The sequence below is a fragment of the Aedes aegypti genome, chromosome 2 (genome assembly GCF_002204515.2).
Source record: "Aedes aegypti strain LVP_AGWG chromosome 2, AaegL5.0 Primary Assembly, whole genome shotgun sequence".
In the NCBI taxonomy this organism is placed as follows: Eukaryota; Metazoa; Arthropoda; class Insecta; order Diptera; family Culicidae; genus Aedes; species Aedes aegypti.
In genome coordinates this window covers 139971921-139996527 of record NC_035108.1, presented here as the reverse complement: position 1 = coordinate 139996527, position 24607 = coordinate 139971921, and the positions used below count along the sequence as shown (strand labels likewise).

General features: G+C 38.5%; 1 protein-coding gene across 1 annotated transcript in view; it reads left to right on the top strand.

The window, feature by feature from the left end:
- Positions 1–19563, top strand: part of LOC5578284 (pikachurin) — a 783038-nt gene extending 763475 nt beyond the window's left edge. The window contains exon 18 of the mRNA XM_021842555.1: positions 17872–19563. Coding sequence (XP_021698247.1) covers positions 17872–18026 — 155 coding nt within the window. The 3' untranslated portion in view covers positions 18027–19563. The remainder of the gene's footprint in view (positions 1–17871) is intronic.
- The last annotated feature ends 5044 nt before the right edge of the window (positions 19564–24607 follow it).

Below are 24607 nucleotides of genomic sequence, written 5' to 3'. Positions count from 1 at the left end.
CGGAGGTCAGCAATTTCACGAGGTCAGGGACACGGACACCTTAGTTGTATTACAGTGAAAGAGTTCCTGCAAGCTTGTAAGGTCTACGCAAAGGCAATTTTTAAAACTTTTTGACGATTTGTAAGAACGATAAGTGTTATGCCTTGTCTCCCGTAGCGTCTTGTGAACGTATACGAGGAGCTCCTTCAGATAATTTTTCACTTATCCTTCAACCACATTCTCCAGTTGTGAATCTAGGAAATCTTCCAAAGATTTTTTTTAAGATGCGCTAAACGTAAATCTTGGAAGATATACTAAGGAAATCGATGGAGGACTTTGGAATTGCTAGAAAATTAATATATGTGGGTCATCGGTATACGTTCACCATTACCTAATGTTTGTCGGGTCGCTTGTGAATCAAAAGTTTCTCCCCCTGTAATCACAAAACCGTCATCGGCATCAGTTTGGATAGTATCGCTTCAGGAGATCTCTTGCCACCGTGGAATTCTTCCGGAGAGTAAGATGGATCCACCGGCGGGGTTTATCCCTGACTAGAGTCGAAGGAGCGCACAGTGCGTTGCTCCATAGACAAAAATCAAATTTCAAGTCATTTTATTCGGCGATAATAAGTATCCACAAGTGTTTATAGATAGCATCCGCTATTCAATCAAGTATTTAAAAGATATACAAAGCACAAAAACTACTACAACAAGCGTTGAAAATGACAGTTGTCGGAGTAGCAGAAAAACTACATTTTGTCGCAAGTTTTCAGCATTCTTTTCAACTAGTACGGAGAGTGTTGAAACCAATATATTTAATCAAAATCTAGAAGAGAACATGGTTCAAGGTTGGTAAAGTATACTTGATGGGATAAGCACACTAATTTTCACTTTGAATATGAGAGATCGACATGATGTGTTGGCTATTGAAATCAAACTTATGAAATACTAACTTGTAACTTTGATAATTGATTCATAAAAAGTTCCACCCTAAATCACTCACAGACATATTTTTTAGAGTGTCCTCTAAGAGGTCTGAATATATTCAACGCACTGTGGAGCGCCAGTAAACTGGAAGCCATTTTACACCCGGTATCGCTTGGCAGACTTTGTCAATCTATCAACCAGTTTCTTCTTCTTTTGACATTACGTCTCCATTGAGACAGAGCCTACTTCCCAGTTTAATGTTCTTATGAGCGTTTTCTTTGTAAATTGACTAGTTTTTGAACCCACGACCCTCAGCTTGGTCTTGCTGAATAGCTGCGCGTTCACCGCTACGACTATCTGGGTCCTGGATATCATTATTAGTAGTATATTTATTCACTTCCAGTTCTCACTAAAGAAAACACTAACCCCGTTTCGAAACGTTGAGGAAGTAATAAAACTAGTTTTACTCCTGTAAAGACTGCATAGCCGTTAAATCCGAACGATTAAGTGTTACAGTCAAACCTAAAGTAAAGTAGGTACTAGTAAAGTTCCTTATCGAATTTCTATGGAATTGAGATACTGTTTCATGGATTTCGATTGAGCCGTCCATATACTACTTGGGAAAGAGCTTCCGATCAAATGCCACGGTCCATAATTTGAAAAAAAAAAAAAAATTGTGTGCGGTCAAATACTCACAAATCGTACTGTCAATAGAAATTAAATGACCACGTGGTATATGGACAACCCAAAATCAAAATAATGATTTATGAGTCCTCAGTGTGCCTACCAATCAAAGTGCCAATTTCGTTCGCATATCATTTCTCACCCAGATGATAACAATGATGATAGACATAATATACCGTCGTAGATCTTCACAAACGGTGCGCAGCTGTTTTCCAATCCCTTTCGCTTAAGGGGGCAGGATCCGTCATTGATTTCGGAATTTTCAGAGGCAGTTTTTTCGTACAAAATCAGGAAAATTTACATGAAAGTGTGTTCACTGTATTCTATTCTCCAACCGAAACACAGTGAACACATTTTCATCGAATAATTTTCAGTTTTGAACGGAAAAACTGCTATTGAAGTTTCGACAATGACGATGATTGCGATGACGGAGCGTTGAACGTTAAAGAAAATTAAATAAATTTCACTAAACCATAACTCGTCCCACTGCAGAAACGTTTAGAACGGTTGGTCTGACAATTGCTCAACAAGATTGCTTCAGCTTGCGATGACGATGGCAGTGAAAACTGAAACAAGTGGATAAAATTTATGACACGAATAAAATTGCGGCATCCGGTTTGAAAAATGGTTTATTCCAGTTGACCATTAGAAAGTCGGGGAAAACCATAAAAACCTAATGAATGTGACGTTATTTTGTGTGGAATTGTACGATTTCATGTTGCTAAGTCGAAACATTTTTGACCATTGTATCCGTTTTTCAAAAATTTGTGATAAAATACTACATGGCTTATGCTGTTTTCATAATTTTATTCATTCTTAAATTGGTTCTGAAAAAGAATAATGTGGGAATATTCTTGTATATGTTTAAAAGATTTTAGCATTTACTATTATGCCATGTAGCCAAACATTTGCTAAATTGTTTAGGTTTAGACCTCCATGAACCCAATGAATGTTGTTTGTTCGTTATTGTAGAGATAATTTTTGCGAAAGTATTCAAAATGGGAACATCTCCTCCTAGCTTAAACTTCCATGCAACGAAATCCCTGTGGTCGAGGCAGGAATTTTTAATTTTATCAGAAGCGTACGCGCTGTACCCGTCATCGCACGCCAAAATGAAACCGAAAGGATCCGTTTTGTTAGATTCAGTCAGTCATTCGGAGTCGGTTGGTCGTAAAGTAGAATTATATACAGAAAAAGGCAACAAGCCGTACAATTTTCAAACTGTTGTGGTGAAGCCAGGGTGACCATATGGAAATTTGATAGGGGGATAATAATAATCATTTGAAGAATGGAATGTTATTTTGATCAACTGTAATGATTGAGTTCTTACCAATGAACAGTTCGGTTTCCGACATGACATTCAACCACTCATAAACTTTTGCGAGTAAAAAATTTAATTCGTTTCAACAAATCTGAAGGCTATTCGACTGGACTTGCTCCTCTAGACATAGAAAATGCATTCGACAGCGTTTGGCAGAATAATCTAAAGTAATCTTTCAAATAGTACACTTCAGATGAATTATCAGAACTCTAATTCTTAAAGACTTCCTGTAATAGATTTTGTTCCTTAGGGCAGTATTTTGGGACTAATATTATACAATATTTTCACATCTGATTTACCTGAGTTACCTCACAAATGTCAAAGATCTTTGTTTGCTGATGACACAGGCCTTTCCATCAAAGAACGAAGCCTGCGTGTCATCTGTAGTCGATTACAAAAAAGTTTGGATTTGCAAAAATTAAAATTTTCTCCTTATTCTTATAAAACTCACCTTATGATATTCCCTCTTAAACCAAAAGCTCTTTATTCGAAGACATGTTGGCATTCAAGCCAAATGTAACAAACGTATAAAATATATGGATCCACTTGTTAACAGAGAATCAATACTTTGTATTTATAACAAGCTCAACCAAAATTTCAGGCCAACCATGTTGTATGCTGTACCAATACGGACTAGCTGTTGTAATACCAGAAGAAAGCTCTGCAGAGGATTTAAAATAAAATTTTGAAAATGACTCTGGAACTCCTTTCCTGGTATACTGCCCATAACTGAATATTTGTAACATTCGACAAAAGTAGGCATTGAGTAAATGGAACATTAAGTGTGCATTTTACGGCAGTATGGGAGGAAACTAAAGTTTCTAAAAATTACCAGGAACTCAAAACTGCTTATTTGAGGTTGATATTTTGTACAACTGATATCGCATACTAGGTGAATAGCCAGAAAATAATTCTGATAGAAATTTTGTTGCTATTACATTACGAGGCTCATTTATAATCTCAGTGTGACTGTTATGCGGTTATAATTACCAATGTGACAAAACAACTTGGTATTTTTCTCGAATTTTCTAGAACATTCTCACAGATTTCAGTAAGTTGATCGAAAGTATTTATCATTTGATGACTCTCCATGGTCTTAACTCCAATTTGTCAAAAATGTCGAATGTGACTGTTTTGCAGTTATGGGCAGTATAGTACTGATGAATTACATAGAATATCCAATGTCAAAACATCGGAAAATGTCGTATACAATTGTTAATAATGGTAGACAAAAATCATTGCAATCTTCTATTGCTATTCTTCATGGGTTAGATAATTGGGTTAAGTTAGATCAGGTAAATCGAAAACGTTTTTTTTTTTTACGTTAACTACGTTTTACGGCAATATACTGGGTGTCAATTGAAAATCTAAAATGTTGCGACCGTCACGAGAATATGTTAGATTTTGAACTAAAGGAAGGCTGCAACTATGACAATCGACTAAAATTCAAATGCAGAAAATCACTTGGCGTAGTTAACGTCATGCGGTCGTGTCTTGTACACAACCCCCTCTGATGTTTTCTTTTATAAGCAGATGAGTTGATTTCTTTACCTACAAAAAATCTAAACTGCTACGGCCAACGAAATGTAATATTTCGTTAACAACATTTAGTAAAAGCCTAATTTTGTTTTATCAAATCAAGATGGAAGAGAAAGAGCAGCTATTTTCGACCTAGCACTAGTTTTCGACCCATTCATACGATTTTGGCCTACTTTGTATGAAAGTCTAAAAATTGGATCCTTTATAATACCATATGGTCACCCTGAGTGGAGCTGGTGGCAGAAAAATAACCATTTCAGCATGATTTGATTCGTAAGCCACTCGCACTCTCATTTTCTTCGCTTCTTCTCGAGTTGGGGGGTCCTCAAATGTGCTATCATTATTTTCTTTGTGTTTAGTTTCAATGGAATCCATATTCTTCAAACGATAGAATGATGCTGATGACGACTATGCCGACGTCGATGATGGTGATACCGATAGCACCGGAGCTTACACTTGTTCCATCCACAATGCACATTGGGCCAGATCGAAAAATATTTTGACTAATGAAGTTAGATTTTTCAGAACTAAAAAATGTTTGAGAAAATCGGTACGCTAATAAGGATTACATTTTGACATTGTGTGAAATAAGGAAAAGAAACAGTTGTCAATGATTTAGTTTAAAGAAAAATAATTTAAATTTAAAATGAACTGAAACTTTTCAAAGACAATCCTGCTTTTAATCAATGAGAAGACGTACAAATTACGTACATGAAAAGCAAAATATGGCAGAAATATTTCCGTATTTTGTGGGATCATCCTTATGTCACATGATTTTATAATGAATTCCTTAATAATATACGAAAGGAATTTATAGTAGGTACTTTTGTTCTAAGCTTTCATCTTCAAATTCGAATTGTTTTCCCCCTAATTTTCCGGTCCAGCCCAATGTGAAATGGCGTTCAAGCGGACAAACCAACCGCCAGACCGGAGAACTGCAAGGCAAATATTTGGACCAGTTTTCAGTCTCGTCCATTAAGCTGATATTTATGCTGCGCAGCATGGTCGAGCAATATGTTGTTCGGTTTTAAAACGTTTTTTTTTCGTTGCGATTTGTTCGGGTTTTCCCTCTTTCACTCGAACAAAACTAAAAATTCAGTTGGGATTGGAAGGACTTAGGACCGAGGACATAATCATTCGCTCGGATCTCAGTTGGGGTACCTATTGGATGGGCGTTGAAAATACTTAGTTCCATGCGCTCTTGTCGACGGGAGCTGTTTTTCATTCACGACCTTTTTATGAAAGGGTGCGGGGGAAAAAAAGATGGCACGAAATGCGTTAGGATCTTTTTTCTAAGCTTTGGATCACCTAAATGGATGGCCCGATGTTGAAAGCTGGGACAGGCTTCGGTTGGTGAAATATGGTTACAATGTGATTTCACTCATATTATGTGGGATTCAGCAAATACAGAATGGTCTGATGATGGAAAGTGGAATGTTTGGATTTCTGTCATTTATCATCGCACAACTTAAATATTAGATTTGAACTGTTACAGTTCAAATCTAAAATTTAAGTGGAGAAAAGCTCTGTTCTAGGTACATTTTAGTTGTTCGGTGTGAAATAGAGTATGTCTGTTTTTTTTTTGAATCACAAAAATTACACTTAGCATCCATGTGGCAATGTTTTGGTTCATGACCTCACTTTTGGTACCGACGGCACTGAGTGGGGTTCTGGAAATTTTCTCCAGGTTTCTGGAATTGTTCACATGTCATACGGACATCAAACATAAGTCTAGCTTATTCTAAAGCTTTAATATTATTAAGATTTTTTTGTTAAAGTAAACTAAATTATATTCTTGAGAAAGCCCTTTCCGAACAATGTCAAATTGGGTTCTCTTTTTCATAATGATTACTTGGACTAGGGAAAATCCAAGTAAATAATTTATTCTATTTTTGATCGCTTCAGGTGACTTATAGTCACATGAGAGACTTTTCAAGGCAACTTCGGACAAACGTTCGGTTTTGTCGTCATAAGTGAAAAATTTGTGCTTCTTCTCTTTAAGATGTTTGGGAAGAAGCTCGTGATCTTTAAGAGCTTCCGATAAAACGCGGCAGTCTACTTTCTTTATGATTTTGGAGGAAACCTTGATTCCCCTAATGGAGTTTAAGATCTCCTGCCCTGAGAAAGACTCGCGAAGAGGAAAAATATCAACGTCATATGCAGCCCAGATTCCGCTGTCACGAAACGTCAAATGCAGCCCGTCGTGAAAAAGTGAAAAGTATTGTATTCAAAATAAATTATTAATAAAAATCTAAATCAGTGGAGCAGTTTTTCCAAAGATGCTGATAAATCTAAACACAAGACATAGTTATTTATAATGTCTGCTATGCTTGCTGGCATGAAATTTCACTCAAATGCGGTTTATGCTTCGATGTGATTCAAACGCAATAGTTTTTTGCTGAGATGGTCATGTGAGAGCTTGAACGGCTTGCTCAAGATAGATGTAAATAATGAGGGGAACAAGAAAAAAAAACTCAGCAATCGCAGAAAAAGAAGACTGTCTCCGCTAGTCTCATCTCAGCTCCTGTCTAACTAATCACGATTCTTAAAAGGTAAGTAGGCCTTGTACGGCTTGGATGGTCTTTTTTCTGCTTGTCATTTTTCTTCCATTTTTCAGATACGATTTTTCAAGAATTTCCAATTGTGACGATTTACTTAATTGGGTCCTGTAAGATCTAGTTATCCTGTGTTCAGCTTCCCCTATTAGCTGGTTGGCGTTAGTTTTGAAACATTTTTTGGCGGTGTTCAAAGAAGTGAAAACATTTGGTCCATTTAGTCATTCCGGTGTTTCCTGGATTCATTTTGAATTTTGTTAAGTATTATCCTATTTGTTTTGTTGTTTGATTAGTTTGTTTTTATTATTAGTTGAATCCCCGTTCAGTTTCCACTATGGAAATTGACGGGGGTGGCCAAAATTCAGATTTCCATTTCCTGTTTATTTCCGAAAAAAAGATCGACCTATAAATATTTTGTTGATCTCATCGGAAGTATACAAGAAATATAAATCAGAGAGGGAAATTAAAAAAATTCCTTAGACTTTGAGTTGTTTTTGGAACAAGAGATGAAGCCAATTCTCTTTTAGAGTCTAATTTATTTAATAATTCTTATCGTGTGTATGCTCCGTGCGATTCTTGTGAAATCAACGGAGTAATTTACGATGAATCATTAGATTGTGACGTTATTAGGTCCCATGGCACAGGCATTTTTAGAAATCAATCGTTTTCACCGGCCAAAATCTTAGATTGCGAACGTTTGTCGAAATTATCATTTGATACAAATGGAATTTCTAAATATGTTCATTCCAATTGTATTAAAATTACTTTTTCAGGATCTGTTTTGCCAGATTTTCTGAATATTGACAATGTTTTTTTTTTGCGTGAGGCTTTATTTCCCAAAGCTCATGCATTGTAATAGATGTCTTGTATTTGGGCATACATCTGATTTTAGCTCAAATAAACAAAAATGCTCAAAATGAGGAGATCTTCATTCTACATCTGAATGTAAATTAAAATCAGATATTTGTATTTATTGCAAACAAAAACATAATTCATTTAATAATTGTTCGGTATGCATATCCAATCAAAACACTTAATGAAAAACTAAGAAATTAAAATGAATATTCATATTCAGAGATTTTGAAAACTTCTGGTGATTTCAGTTGACCAAATCTATATGAAACTTTATCTGATATTGAAAGTGATAATACATTTGATAAAAATGATAAATGTATTTACAAACCTCCAAGTAAAAGAAAACGTCCTAACATTTCCTCTGTTTATAATGATCCTAAAACATATACTCATTCTTCAAAATTGTTAGAACAAAATTTTCTTCCTCTAAATATTGCATCTACTTCAAAAAATATTCCCGGATTCCTGGAAGCTTTTAATGGAAACTTTAATAAAATCGCAAACAAAAAAACATGTCTCTAAATCTCCTGCTAAAAAACGTCCGACATTTTGGTGGGATAATAATTGTTCATTAGCTTTGAAAAAATAAATCTGATGCATTTAAAAATTTCCGAAGGTTTGGTTCTAGGGATAATTACTTTTTATATTGCAAAGCTGAAGCACAATTTACTATGATAACCAAATTTAAGAAAAGAAATAATTGGAAAAATTTTGTTCAAAATCTTGATAAAGAATCTTCATTATCAACTTAACGGAAGGTTGCATGGAGTTTAAGAAATTACGAATTTTCAACTCAACCTATTTTAGAATATTCTAATGAATGAATAGAAAAATTTGTCCTAAATTTGCATCTCAAAATAATAATTTTAAAACTCATCAAACATTTAACTATTTTCCTGAGCTTTGTGCATTATATTCTCTGGAAGAAATTAATTAAACTCTATCTGTTACTCATAATGCTTCTCCAGGAATTGATAAAATAAAATTGATTGTACTACAAAATTTACCGTTTGAAGGCAAAATGCATTTACTATCATTATATAATTATTTTCTTCTTCAAAATATATTCCCACCAGAATGGCGTTTTGTAAAAGTTATGAGTTTATTAAAACCAGGTAAAAATCCTTCATTGGCTGACAGTAGAAGACCTATTAGTTTATTATCATGTGTACGTAAACTTATGGAACGAATGATTTCGAATCGCCTTGAATTATGGGCTGAGAGGAATAACATTTTTGCCTCATCACAATATGGTTTCAGGAAAGGTTGTGGTACTCGTGATTGTACTGCTCTTTTAGCATCTCAAATTCATCTTTCATTCAATAGAAAGCAAGGCATGGTTTCCACTTTTCTTGATGTTTCTGGAGCATATGATTCTGTTCTTATTGATTTATTATATGAAAAAATGTTGAATTTCAAAATTCCAATTGTTTTATTAAATTTCATATGTTATATGGTTTCTTTCAAAATTATGAATTTTTTTCTCAATGGATCTTCTAAAATGGTTCGTTATAGCTATTTTGGTCTACCTCAAGGATCTTGTTTGAGCCCTTTATTATACAATTTATTTACAAGTGATTTAGCATCTATTATACCAAGTGGTTGCCATTTTTATCAATTTGCTGATGACAAGGTTTTATCTGTCAGTGGCAAACATAGAGAAGTGATTCGTCATTTTATGCAATGTGCATTGGATAATATTTGTAGCTGGGCACATAAAAATGGTTTTACATTTTCAGTAGCTAAAACAAAATGTATAATATTTTCGCGTAATTATTCTGTTATAAACATTAATTTATATTTTAGAAATATTGAAATTGAACAGGTTGATGAATATAAATACCTCGGAATATGGTTTGATTCCAAATTAACGTGGAAATATCATCTATCTATCTAATAAATAAAAATGGAGTGGTGTTTGTATGTCACGAAATGGCTTGAGAACGGGACATCCAGTTTGCACGATTCTTTCACTGCTGTGTTTTTGAAGGGTTCCGACGTGTTCGTGTGACGAAAAAAATCAGGGAAGTTCCCGGGAGATTTGGTAAAACGGGAGAGTATTAATACATCATTTTGTATGGGAGCTTCCATGACATTTTTCAACAGCCTACTTGATGGCAAGACGAAGTTTGCCGGGACCACTAGTATTCAATATTGCTGTTTGCGTTTGAGAAGCAAATCTTGACTAAACGTCTTCCAAATGCGGTAACACAAAATAATCAAAGGACACCTAGCAACAATTATAGAAATCACCGCCGCCCTAGATAGAAAAATCTATCTTTGATGCCGCATTTCTTGTGAAAAATCTTACCGCATTTGGTGTTCCCGCATTTGATATTTGCATTTCAAATGCACACAGCAATATATCCAAAAAACGTGTTCGAAGCGAATAAATTTCCTTAAAACTATTACTGGTGCCTGGTGGGGTATATATTTTTTATTTGTTTTGATAGTTTCAGTTGTCTTAAAGCCATTAGATCCGTAAATTTTCATGCTAATACTTATCATCTTATTCTAATGATAAAACAATTATTATTTGAACTAAATTTACTAGTATTTATCGTTAAATTTGCATGGGTTCCATCTCATTCAAAAATTTATGGCAATGAACAAGATGATTCTTTAGCTAAATTGGATGTTCGTTGTGTTATTACATATAACCGTAGTATTTCTGCATCTGAATATCATACAAAATTTAAGGAATCTTCTTGATATGATTGGCAAACGTCTTGGGACTCTTGTGATAAAGGGCATTGGTGTCATTCTATTCAACCAAAAGTTTGTCTAAATCCATGGTTTAAAAATTTTATCAGTTAGTCGAAATTTCATTTGTAGCATTTCAAGACTGATATCAAATCATTATAATTGTTACAGTCATTTATATCGCATCGACATAAAAGATTCAATTTTATGTGATTATGGACCATTGTATGAAAACATTGATCATATATTTTTTCATTGTTCAAGATATGCTATACCAAGGAATAATTTTTAAAACAAATTCAAAATTTAAATCATACTACTCCAATATCTGTTAGAGATATTTTAGGAAATATGTGCCTTCCAATATTGAAACATTTATTTCAGTTTTTGAATGAAATCTCCTATTATGTATGATACTTGTCTTTTTTTTGTACGTTTCTTTTCAGCTTTGAAGAACAGTTTTCTATATGTGGTACCTTTACTACTATGGACCTCTCCTTGGACCTTTCACATCTTCAAGGATTTGGCTCTGCTATGGATCAATGCCGTTTGAGCCTCTTATTGTTAAGATTGTTTATTTTGTAATGTTTTAAGAAAAGATGAAGAGGTGCCTTTTTGAGAAAGATTTCCTGTTCGCACAGTACGAGTGTACAATGCGCACTGAAACACAAGTCTTTCATCAATCTTAACTTTGAAATTGTAGTTAATAACAATTTTAAACGAAAGCATTTTATTAATTACTACGCATAACAAACATATTTTAAGGTGATTATAGCACGAAGCCACACTTCAAATTTTCAAGAGCACAAGACTTCAGAACCAAACAGCGCTCCGCGTTGAAAATTTATCCCATTGGTCACCACCAGCAAGCAAGTAATTTGATTGATTTTCATTGCAAACTGTTTTCAGATTATCCAGGCTTGTGCACTTGAAAATTCAAAGTTTGGCTTCGTTTTATAATTACCTTAAACGAATCATCTAATTCTGCAAAAGTCAATGCCAATTGCATCAAACGTTTCGGCTTTGAACTGTGCTCGTTCGTAACCAACGATTAGTAATTCCAATTCAATCAATTTGTTTGAAAATCCACCCACAAATGCACCTGTTCCATACAGAATCGTTTCGAAATGAACCTAATCAAAAAGCTATAAAATGGATTTGCCAAAACCGAATTAAATTATTAATTAATACCGATGCAACCTCGTTCGCCCTCAGGAACAACCGTGACACGTTTGACCACACACCCACACGTATCTGGTGTCGTTTTGCTGCTGCTCCACACACACACACATACACACCGGGGAAAATATAATCCCATTACGAAAATTTGATCCAATTCGGGTCCCAAACCGGGAGAAGGAGGGATGAACTTTCGGAATTGTTTTTTTGTTCTGTTTTTGTTTCAACATTCGAGGTGGCACCAGCTGTTTCACCCATTTAATATGCTGAATGCTGATGCTACCAAGTGGTCGGTCTAGCTTATCTACATGTAGATCCTGCCGGACAGGTGGAACCATTACATGGAGTCCGTCTGTTGACGTATCTGTGGATGGTATGCGATTTGTCATTTAAAATGAAAATCCGAAACCACATTTCACACATGTTACATTCGGATTTGAGCCTTGACCAGATTTGGATATTTTGTTTTGGACGTTTTGGAGTAATTTGCCAATCAGTTATTCAGACCGGTGGAAACCAAGCTGATTCTCAGTTTAGTGTATTATGAGCACTTGCACAGTTATGGACTTATATGAGCTTCCTTAGCCACCTGACCATTTTTGCATTTTTATATCGTCAGGCAAGTACGAACATACTTACCAGGGTTGGGATGAAATCTGAAATTCACTCTACATTAGCCAAACAAAACCAATCACAGTCAGCGAAGCCAGTGAAACTCACGCCCATCGCTGCTGTAGGCAAAAAGCCTTGAAAATTGCAAAACACCCGTTGCTAAGGGCAACCCAAAATTACTGTAGAAAAATGTTGTATTTCCCACTGCATTTCCCGCATTTAGAGCCTTCAATGACACTAACGATTTAGAAAATTCATGCACCCAACATAGGCTACTTGATGAGATTCAACGTTTTTGAACCAGTTATGGCAATAGTGGTTCCCTATTTCGCCATACGTGATATCTAGAATGCCTTCATATTTTGAAAAGTTTTTTGCGTGTTAGCAGTACAATATAGGATATATCTTGATGTTGAAACATTCAGTTTTCAGTTCAAAATTCCAAAAACCGTGCAAAAAAAGTAACACCATTTCATGTAAAAATAAGGTTTTGGCGGAAAAAAATGTATGGAAACTTTATTTGCACGGCCGTGTAAAAAAAATCCGTGCAAAAACCGAATCGGGTGTACTGTAGTCAGAAAGCCACGTGACTCTCTCGAAATTCAAGCTTACTACTATTACCGTTCCCAGCACTGATACTTACCATGCCTTGGAAAGTCGAGAAAAGTTGTAACTTTGAAAGATCGTCAACCGAAAATTTTACATATCACAGCTAGAATAACGATTAGGGATCGTCAATCAAACACGTGGTCATTTTTTCAGACTTTACCTCACCTCCCTCTCCTCTCGTGGCTCTGCGTAGTTTTGGTCAGTCAATACCCCTCTCTCCACGTGGTTTGGATGACACAATTAAAAGTTGAAAATTCGGAAACAAAAATCAAAACTTATAATACCTACTTATTTGTACTGGTATTTTATAAGACCACTAACTACCAGATTGCACTCCTCCAAAGTCCTTATTGGGTTTTATTAAACCTGTCAGCAAAATGAGAAATTGTAACGAATGGGGAAATTTGTTAGACTCTTCTTCTTCTTGGCATTACGTACGACATTTTCTAGAAACCCATTCCCCAGAACGACATTTCCCAGAAGGCCATTCCCCAGAATAGGACATTCCCCTGAAATACAATCCCCAGAAAAGGACGGTCCCCAGAAAGTAATTCCCCAGAATGGGACATTCCCCAGAGCCATTTTAAACAAATACTTGGAGGAATCTTCTTCACTAAATTTGTCTATAGATTTCATAGAAAATTCTTCTAGAATTCATAGAATAATTCCTGGAAAAATTTTAGGGGCAGAAAAATATGTTAAGATATTGGTAGCTTGAGAAATTCGATGTACTTTCAGCAACGAATTTTATATAAACACTTCATTCATTCATTCATTTGGTGAAACAGACATTTAAAATACTGAAGACTGAGACACCGAATCAACTATTTCATGCCTCAATACTCGGTTCGTAGCCGCTTTTCCCCATTATATGTTCTGCCCCACGCTCACCAAATCGCTGTGCACTTAAGGCCGCACGGGACGTCATCATAATCACCCTATCCATTTCAAGAAGCAAATCTCAAGAACCACTCCATATATCGATGCGAAAATGTATCACTATGATTCTATATATGTAGTGCACAACCCGATAAATTTTCAGCTTCATCGGTTCACTAAAACTCGAGATTTGCTTCCACAAAGTTTTGATTATTATTGTTAGAGTGAGACGAAAGATAGGGAAAATAACACGGTCTCCCGTGTCTCCTTAATCCGCCCACCTAGCTCTCTGCGCTCTACTCCTTCTTGTACCAACCGGAACCTAAACGAACACCATCTTTGCAGGATTGTTGTCCGGTGTAGAGATTTTTCAGATTATTTCACAGGGTGTCATTTTGACGTTAATAACAGGGTCATTGAAAAAGTGGAAATTTGCAATTACTGGAGGTAGCATATACTAGTACAACATGATCTGCTTTGGTGTACTAATATTTCTTGATCGATTTTTAAGCCTTCAATATGCGGCGACCGATATTTTGGGACTCCAGTTGATCACCTTGACTCCCCACCACAACCGATTGACCCCTCGCGTTGTTGACGTTATTTGATGTAAGTCGGATGAATCGCGACGAGCTGATCTCAAATGGAAGCAATTCAACTTTCGTCGACTAGTCTCACCTCACATAATACATAGGATAAACACAATTCTTTTGTTTGCACATGATTCCAAAATGTCGGATGTAATCGAAAATCCGATTTTGAGTTTTATTGAAGACTGAAAGCCATAACTTCAAATATTAATTATGAACTTTTTATCAATCAGAGTCATCAGCTCCGTTATCAAAGTCACATGGTTGCCCAAGAAACGTAATTTTGCTGTAATTAGCTGGAATTAACAATCACACAAATATGTTATCATGATCAGGAGAACTAATCCTATTTGCAGATGTTTGATGTACCTCGTCAAAATCGTTGGTTGGTTTGACTTTATTAACGAGATTTTTAGCCCTGGGCTAGTTCATCTCGGGACCAACGGCTTTACTTCCCTTCCGAAGGAAGTCGTCACTATAACTTTTTACATCATAAGTGACTATGTCGGGGATGGGATTCGATCCCAGGTCCTCGGCGTGAGAGGCGAGTGTTCTAACCACTACACCAGGTCCGTCCCCTCAAAATCGTTTTATAAACACCATGGTCAACAAAATTGGCTTTCTTATATTAAGTACAAAAGTATTTTACGTTGCGTGCATATAATGCAGGCACTTCAATCAGACCAAATTGCTCTATAGCCAACTGTATCAGGTCTGGTCCTCGCATTCCAAATTCTTACCCATAGTCTCGCTGTAAAACTTGATATGTAATAAAGGTTCCTAACACTCACTCTGGAAGTTTCCATTGAATAAAAATCGGCAGTTATATTGATGATATTTTGAAAGAATAATGAATTCTTTGGCCACCTTCTGGATACTGAGTTTTCCGTAGAGTTGGGCGAGCTCGTGCTTCATCCTTAGCCGCCACAAACCGTTTTCTTGCACACCGTCAAAGACCGTTCTAAGCTTCCGACGTTCGAAGAATCCAAGTGCTTGCAGGTCCTCCTCGAGCATAGTCCACATTTCATGCCCTTAGAGGACTACCGGCCTTATGAGCGTTTTATACATGGTACATTTGGTGCGGGTGTGAATCTTTTTTTAATCGCAGCTTCTTGTGGAGACCATAGTAAGCCCGACTTCCACTGATTATGCACCTCCGCATTTCACGGCTAATATTATTGTCAGCCGTTTGCAAGGATCCAAGGTAGACGAACTCGTCGACCACCTCGAAAATATCCCTGTCTATCGTAACACTGCTACCTAGGCAAGCTCTGTCGCGCTCTGCTGGTTGGTTTCCGCCGTCCACAGTACTGACGAAGGCATTTCCTTCGTTGTCTCGACCTTCATGGCCTGCGCTCTTAGCGTCATTCAAGTCTTCGTTGAAGTGCTGCTTCCACCTTTCAATCCTTATCCTTGCGAATCTTGGCTCGCGGCACGAAGTCATTGCGGGATGCGTTGAGCTTCTGATAGAAATTCAGCGTTTCGTGAGACCGGCACATCTGTTTCATCTACTCGCATTCCGTCTCCTCCAGGCAGCGTTTTCCTCCCGAAAGAGTCGAGTTTTTATTGTCATGTCAGTCTATAATGATCCACGTACTGCCGGATCCTTTGCTGCAGCATGACCGCTCGTGCTACATTCTCCTTCTCCTGCCTACATTCCTTGTCGAACTAATCGTTCCGTAGACTCCGTCCCATGTATCCGATATTGCTCTCAGCTGCATCTTTGATGCCTGCTTTCACGGTACTCCAGCGGTTCTAAAGAAGTGCTTCATCCTACTCACCCTCCTTCGGTTAAGCATCCTCGAGGTTCTGCGCGTATGCAGTTGCGACGTCTCGTTGCTATAGCCGCTCTAGGTCATACCGGGGCGGCCGTCAATACCGTACGTTGTTGACGATGGAGAGTTTTGGGCGCAGTTCAGCCATAATAGCCATAATGCTCAAAGTCGATGATAGTGCCACAATTGGTCCTGGCGTCGATAATATTAGAGAACTTTCGTCCATCAATAAGAACGTGGTCGATTTGAGGTTCTGTCTGCTGTTATGATCTTTATGTGTATCGGCACGGAAGGCTGTGGTAGAAGTAGGGCTTCTACCACACTTTCCCATCGTAGACCTGAGCTCCTCCTGACCAACCTGAGCGTTTAAATCTCTAATGATTTTATCATCATCAGTGCTTTCGGAGTGAGGGCTGTGCACCTTTATTGCACTGAACTTGAAGAACCGACCTTTGTTCCTCAACTTGCACACTCTCTCATTGATCGGCCGCAACCCGATGTCGCGCCTCTGCATATCACTATGAAAGATGTTCCCAGCTCGTGTGTGTTGCCGCTGCTCCGGTAGATGGTATGGTTACCTCTAAACGTTCACACCATTGATCCCTTCCAACACACTACCTACAACGCTACTATACCGAATCCAGTCCTTCAGCACATTGTTGAGTATGCGCGTGCTCCCGATGAAGTTGAGAAATTAACAGTTCCACGTGCGGAGCTTCCAACCGCTAGTCCCTTTATGGCGCTGTAGACTTCACCGATTGTCCCAGTTCTTATTTGCGGCTGGCTTGCAGGGCCTTGCACAAATCCCCTAAATTTCCGGAGGGCCATTTCCCATTTATATTCGGAAGGCCGTAGTGCACAGTTTAACCCTTTTCAGTGAGTCAGACGCTGTTTTGAGCCATTCCAAACATGGAGTACACACGCTCCTGATATGTAGAAGCAAATCCCTCCTTCCATTTCAGCATACGACCAATGTTCCCATCAGTTTTGGTTACACGATTTTCCCTAAGGTTGCTCGTACTCTGACCAGAGTACCTCGAGGAGGTAAGGATAGAAGTTGCTGGGCAGGAGGCTAAGGATCACATAAAAAGGTATATTTTATTCCTTCAGGTACTTGAGGTACCTGGAATGATTATAACATAAATTCATAGAATAATCTTAAAATTAAGAGGATCCCAAGAAAAAATTCTGGGCAATATTTGGAGAATACCTATCTGAATTCATTTTAAGACGCTCGGTGAAATCTGTTGAGCTCCAAAATTATTTTTTGGCAGATTCCTCAGTCAATAACGAGATAACAAAACTCAACATTTATTTGTGCATATTTTGCCAGCAAACCATGTGTAAATTAGGAATAGAAAAAGAGTGAACTTAGTGTCCTATAAGTTGAGAAGCATTCTCTGTCCCAATGAGGGTTTGGTGTATAAGTACATTGTGTAGATACTTGGTGTGGGATAAGTAAGATCAATAATCGTTTCTGAACGGATGGTATATATTCCCAAATTTGGTGAAAATCCGGAACATGGACACTAGACATAATGTGAACTGAGCACAAATTTTTGCCGTAAAATCTCCATTGAACTGCTTGCTTTCACCCCTTGATTCATCTCCGACAAAATCAGCATAATACTAATTAGAATTTAAATGCATTTTACTTTCCCGCAGGTGGTCTGCCGGCTGCATCCTTCTATACACGACAACGGTACTCATCCGGTATCGTGGGCTGCATCTCAGAGCTGATACTGGCTGGCGAGTTGCGGCTAAACTTCGACTCGACGATACTGGGCACAGCGCACAACGTGGAACCGGGCGCCCCGTGAAGGTAGATTTAGGCGGCGAGCGTCAAAGCCGGACAGCAGTCGTCTTCGCTGCCGCCGAATGATGATATCGCTAGAACCACTTCTACTAACACTACTACTACCACTACAACTACTACTAGGGCAACAACGGCTACTGCCAACACTACTAGGAGTAACATCAATTGAAAACGTCCATCAGCGAGTTGGGGTTGGTTGGGAATGGGGAGCGGGGAATGGGGTGGTCTCAAAGGTGTCCAGTATACAAATTGAAAGGGTTCGCATTACGAGCCGAGCGTGAGAGAAGATTGCGAATGATTGCAGGCAAAGCGAAGGACTACGTCTGATAAAACGGTTGTGGATGCGGCAGGATTTGAGTGCGAGAGTATAAGGGATAGAATGCAACAGCAGACAGATAAACTACGCGGAATACATACACACCGATTTAGACTAAATGAATTTTTTATATAAGGATGAGTATCTAGGATAACAATTTAAGAGTAAGATATAGGTACTGATGAAATGTAATATTAATGTTAAAGAGCGAAAACTTATGGGATAAAACGGAAACCGGAGTCGACTTCGTCGAATTGAATGTTCAATTGAAGAGAATTTGCATAGTGGAGATTGATGCATTGTTGGAATCGTGGCGGTTGAGGAAAAAAGCGTTTAGTTTGTTATGTTGTAAAATTAAATAAGGCATATTTGAAGATCATACCAAGACCAACAATTAATAAAACAGTTCGTTATAAATGTGAAAAAAGTGAAAATCTCTGAATGGTACGCAATTGCAAAGTATCACTCGTTGCAGTCATCATTAGGTTCTAGTTACATCAAAATATTATAAAACTTCAAAGTTTCGTAAATATTTCAATATTTCAAATTGCTTGTATTTGACCAGAGGCCGATATTTCTTCATTAAATTTTGAAATTTCCCAAGTATTATTGCCAGCTGAATAACAGCTTATTCATTTGAAATGCTGTTTAAACAATCTGTTTCCAGCTGAATAAACTATTATTCAGCTAGCAATGTAACCTGTGTGCTCCAATATTTATTATATATTGGTGAATGATAGGCCATCATAGGTTTGGAGCATTATGGACAAATTAGTTCTAGAACATCACTAGGTCAGGTAGGGTTAAACACACATCAAATTACTTTTAGCACTGTACTGTTATTAGAAAACTATATGTTTTCGAACAACAAATATTAATTATAATAAAACAAGGGATAGATATATGTATTATTTTGAAGCATATAATGGCTAAATACAGTGATTTACAACGTTCGTAAAGAATTAACAGACGTTATTACATGAGATTGGATATTGAAGATAATTGAAATTTTGCTCTAATTCGGTACCTGATGGTCTACCGAAATTGAATTCTTCGGATCCAGGGTTCACTTCCTCTCACCCGAAAGGTATATTACGGTAGCTCGATTATTGTATCATGACTTTTTTTTTAATTTCTTGCAGGAGAGCATAAGCGAATCAAACTTTTAATCAAGACAGGCGAAGAAAACAGTAAATTGCGTGCACAACAACACACATCAAAAACTTCTTTAAAGTTCAAAAAGTTCTTTGAATTCAAGTTTGAGTAAACGGCATTTAGTTTTTATTCTCAGTTGGGTGGTTTTGCGTCTCTTGCAACAGCAATTTTGTCAAATGGAGGCGCACCAGATCAGCATAGAATTTCAATGGGATATAGCCAAATTCGGTTCTTTGGAGTTTACCTAAATTCAAGTTGTTTTAACCCACTACAAGGAATTCCAAACTAATCCTGATTAGATATTTTTTTGCACAGTGTAACCGTTGTTACAAGAATTAAAATTCCTTTTTAAATTGCACCATGTGATCGAGTATTCCAAACCACTGTGCGATTCGACATAACTTCATGTAACGGTCGTAAAATCTTGGCATGAAGAAGTTACAGCAAAATGGAGACACGGCCATTGCACGCTACGGTCGAAGTGTCCTTTGTAGTCTTGTAGTCACTAGACCCAACAGTCAAGGACCATTGTTTCCTCTGGCCGAAGGCCATCAACGTTAAGGAGGACAGTACTCGGGCAACGGCCCTAATTACCAAGGAGTAATTCCCTTCACGGTTCGACAGAGAGCGGCCTTGCCGTCGTTGACCGGTTTCGTCCGAAGGAAGCGCCTGTGCATCCGAACCGACTCCACATCGCTGAAGACCGTCATTCCAGCCCACTCAAAACCGCCATTACCCCAAGCTTTGTTCACCGGTATCGGTGCCATCTTGCCGATCGTCGCAGCGTCAGTAGGAGAGACCGTCAACGCCGGAGTGAATCCAGTAAATCGCTGCGAGCGCACGCTGGACTACACTACACACCGTTTTCCTGCACGTCGCCGAAGATTGTCCCAAGCACTCGGCGATCGAAGACTCCAAGTGCTTGCAGGTCCATTCACCACCAGTCCATCTTTTGCTGCCTCGCGCTTCGGGTGGATGTACAGGTCTGCCACCTTTTCAAATGTTTGGCCGACAATGTCCATATCATCCGCGAAGCAAACAAATATACTGGATCTCATAAAATTGTACCCGTTAAGCCCGGCACTCCGTGTTGCAGCTTGTAGCGTGATATTGAACAGCGAGCACGAAAGTCCATCACCCTGTCGTAGTCCACGGCGGGATTCAAACGAACTGGAATGTTTGGCTGAAATCTTCCTACAAATTTGCACACCATGCATCGTTGCTGTTATTAGTCTTGTAAGCTTCCCGACAAAGCTGTTCTCTTCCATGATTTTCCACAGCTTTACGCGGTCAATACTATCGTACGCCACCTTAAAATAAATAAAATGGATATGCGTTGGGACCTGGTTTGGTTTGGACATTTTAGGAGAATTTGCCGTACAGTAAAGATCTGGTCCGTCGTCCATAGGCCGGCTTGTTAACTTCCCACGAACTCGTTTACTACAGGTGGGAGACGACGGAAGATGATCTGGAACTGGACGATCTGAAAATTGTGATCGCTCGAAGGTGCTTACAATCTAACTTGTCGCCTTTCTTGTAAATGGAAAATTTTACCCCTTCCTTCCACTCCTCCGGTAGCTGTTCTGTTTAACAGATTGTGCATATCTGCCGGTGCAGACAAATGGCCAGCCTCTCTGGGCCCATCTTTATGACTTCAGCTCCGATACCATCCTTACCAGCAGCTTTATTGTTCTTGGGCTGTGGAATGGCAACCTTAACCTCCCTCAAATTGGGGGCTGGTTTGTTTCCTTCGTCTGCAATACTGACTGTTCCGTTGTCCCGACCTTCATTGCCTGTGTTCTCAGCGCCATTCAGGTGCTCGTTGAAGTGCTGCTTCCATCTTTCAATCACCTCATGCTTGGTGCTCCCATCCTTATCCCTGCACATCTCGTCTCGCAGCAAGAAGCCGTTGCGGGATGCGTTGAGCTTCTGATAGAACCTACGTGTTTCTTGAGACCGGCACTCCGTCTCCTCCAGGCGGTGTTTTATCTCCCGAAAGAGGCGGGTCTGTTGTTGCCGTTTCCGTCGACCATGTACCACGTTCTGCCGGGTCCCTTGCTGCAGCATGACGCGCTGCATTGTTCTCCTCCATAATCTGCCCACATTCCTTGTCGAATAAGTCGTTTCGTCAACACCGTCCTACGTTGCTCTAAGATGCATCGTTGAGGTCTGCTTTCACTGTTCTCCAGCAGTCCTCAAGAGGTGCTTAAACCAACTCTCCCTCTTCCGGTAATGCAGCCTCGAGGTGCTGCGCGTATGCCGCTGCGACATCCTGTTGCTTGAGCCGCTCTAGATCGTACCGGGGCGGCCGTCGGTAACGTACGCTGTTGACGACGGAGAGTTTTGGGCGCAGTTTAACCATCACCATTATAGTGGTCATAGTCGATGTTAGCGCCACGATAGGTCCTGACGTTGACAATGTCGGAGAAGTGCCGTCCATCAATCAGAATGTGGTTGATTTATGATACTGCCTGTTGTAGTGATCTCCAGCTGTATCGGTATGGAAGGCTGCGCATGCAGTAGGTGCTACGAATGGCCATATTCTTGGAAGGCGGCGAAATCAAATAGTCGTAAGTCGTTTTTCGTTCGTCAGCCGGTGAGCGCTGAACATTCTAATATTCGGTCTGTACTCCTCCTCCTTGCCAACCTGAGCGTTTAGATCTTCTATGATGATTTTGACGACGTGGTTTGGGTAGCGGTCGTACTCGCGTTCGAGCTGCACGTAAAAAGCGTCTTTATCATCATCAGTGCTTCCGGAGTGACGGCTGTGCACGTTTATTATACTGAAGTTGAAGAACCGGTCTTTGCACAGCACGTGTGTGTTGCCGCAGCTCTGGTAGATGGTATGGTTATGTCCAAACTTTCGCACCATTGATTCCTTCCAACACACTTCCTGCAACGCTATAATGCCGGATTCGCGGTCCTTCAGCACATCGGCGAGTATGCGTGTGTTCCCGATGAAGTGGATAGTTTTACTGTTCCTCGTACCGAGTTTCCAATCGCTAGACCCTTTACGTCGCTTCGCCGATTGTTCCGGTTCGTATTCTCTCGTTGATTATTCGTTGTTTGATTTTTTTACGGCTGGCTTGCAGGGCCTGATACCAACCTCCTAGATTTTCGGAGGACCAAAGTGCACAGTTTAGCTTAGAGTCCTTCTCTGGCACTAGGACGATTATCAATCGTCCCTGACATGGGGAACAGACGCTGTTGTGAGCCGCTCCTTATATGAAGTACATATGCTAAATTTGCAGATTTGTAAAAGAAACCCGTCTCCCTCCCCTCCTCTCAGCATATGACCAAAGTTTCCACTGGGGTTGGTTACCCGAACTTCACTAAGTTTACTCGTACCCTGGCCAGTATCACGAGGAGGTAGGGATAGGAGCTGCTGGGCAGGAGGCTAAGGACCACACAGAGGGTTCTTTTTTATTCCTTCAGGTGTGCGAGGTACGCCATGTCTTGTACGAGAGCATATCGATCCAAACAATAATACAGAGCTAAAGTAAACTTAAGGTGAATTTCTCCCTACTTTACCCAGTGAAGTTCTGGTATAACTCTGTTCGCAGTACTATAAGTTTATGATTTCCTGTCATCCATGCAACTACAACAAATAATTAAGCAAACCTCAAAATTAAAAAAAATATATACAAAAATACAGACAATTTGAAATTTGTATGCCAGCTGCGTACCTACGTGTTAATAATATGTGTTTGTGATTGAAAATAAAATTTAAATTGTGTACCAGAAAATGCTTACATTCATATGTATTCATATATTTAATGCTAGAAACTTTAATTTTTTTCATTCTCACCGCATGAGATAATCGTTCAAAATCGCACCGATTCTAACAAGCATCAAATTTCATGTAGTGTGTCCGATCATGTACTGAATGAATCAGATAGTAACCATAATCCCAAACGAAGTGAAATTTTTCTTCTAATCTAAAAACGAACAATTCATTGTAACAGTTATAAGAGCGTCAATTCGTTTGTCGGCCTTCCTTAAAGTATATGTTTGGTTGGATTTCAGTTTCGCGCATCTAATCAAGTCAGAAGTTTGCAACCGAGTTTACTCCACTTATAGAGAACAAAAACAAGAACAATAATACCACCATATCATATTGAAAATGTTTTTCAATAAGCTGAATGCAGATGCAGAAAAATGGTCAAAACAAGACAGGTATTCAACAAAACAGTAATAATCAAATAGAAATGGAACCTACTTGTGTGTTGCTTAAAGCTTTACATTTTAAACTTTTCTTTTCAAAAAAAAAATGTAGTGTTAACTGAATTGATTTATTTTCACAAATGATCATACGTTAAGAAGCTAACAACCAATTTATTAAAGGTCTATTGCTCTAGTCGAGCCGAAAAATATGAATTTACTATTTGGAATCACTGCCGATCACTGATCGACTATCATACGCTTCTGGTAAAATTGAGTTTTATTGTTACCAAAGATAGCGCAAGTTTATAAAAATATACACTTTGTAGCAACTTCTGGGCTGTAAAGCAAAGTCATTCTGAAAGTGTCTGGGTGCGATTCCCGGACAGTCCGGAATATTTTCATAATGGACATTTTATTAACTATCCTTAATGTCCCTGCAGGGATTTTGACAAAATTGTCTCACTTATGTGGAAGTTCTTCAAAACACTTATTTGAGGTTCAGGTTCTTTCCCAGTGGGGAAGTTATTTGAAAAAGTACAATACAGTTTTCTTTCCATGAATAGTGTTCATGATTACTTCAACTGAGCAATCACGGAGAAATAAGTGAATAACTCTGTTTCATACTGTCCAATGAATGCATTTGAATAATACTCGACTCGATTGATCAAGTAGACCACTTAGTATCATGAAGCAAATAATCTTAAAAAAGTGTATGAAAATAATTAATAACAAAACTATTTTGTATGCAACAATACAGGGAAATACTAAACAGTTTTTGAACGAAATCCTTACCGTTTCATTTTCTGTTTCCAAACGAATGCTTTGTTGTCCCTGTAATTGTCATACATTTCAAGTGCTTTACAAAGATGAAATAACTTTTAATGTACATTTTAATGCAAACAATTGTGCTGCAAATTCAAGCACCAATCATTCTGGAGCTCTATGTAGGG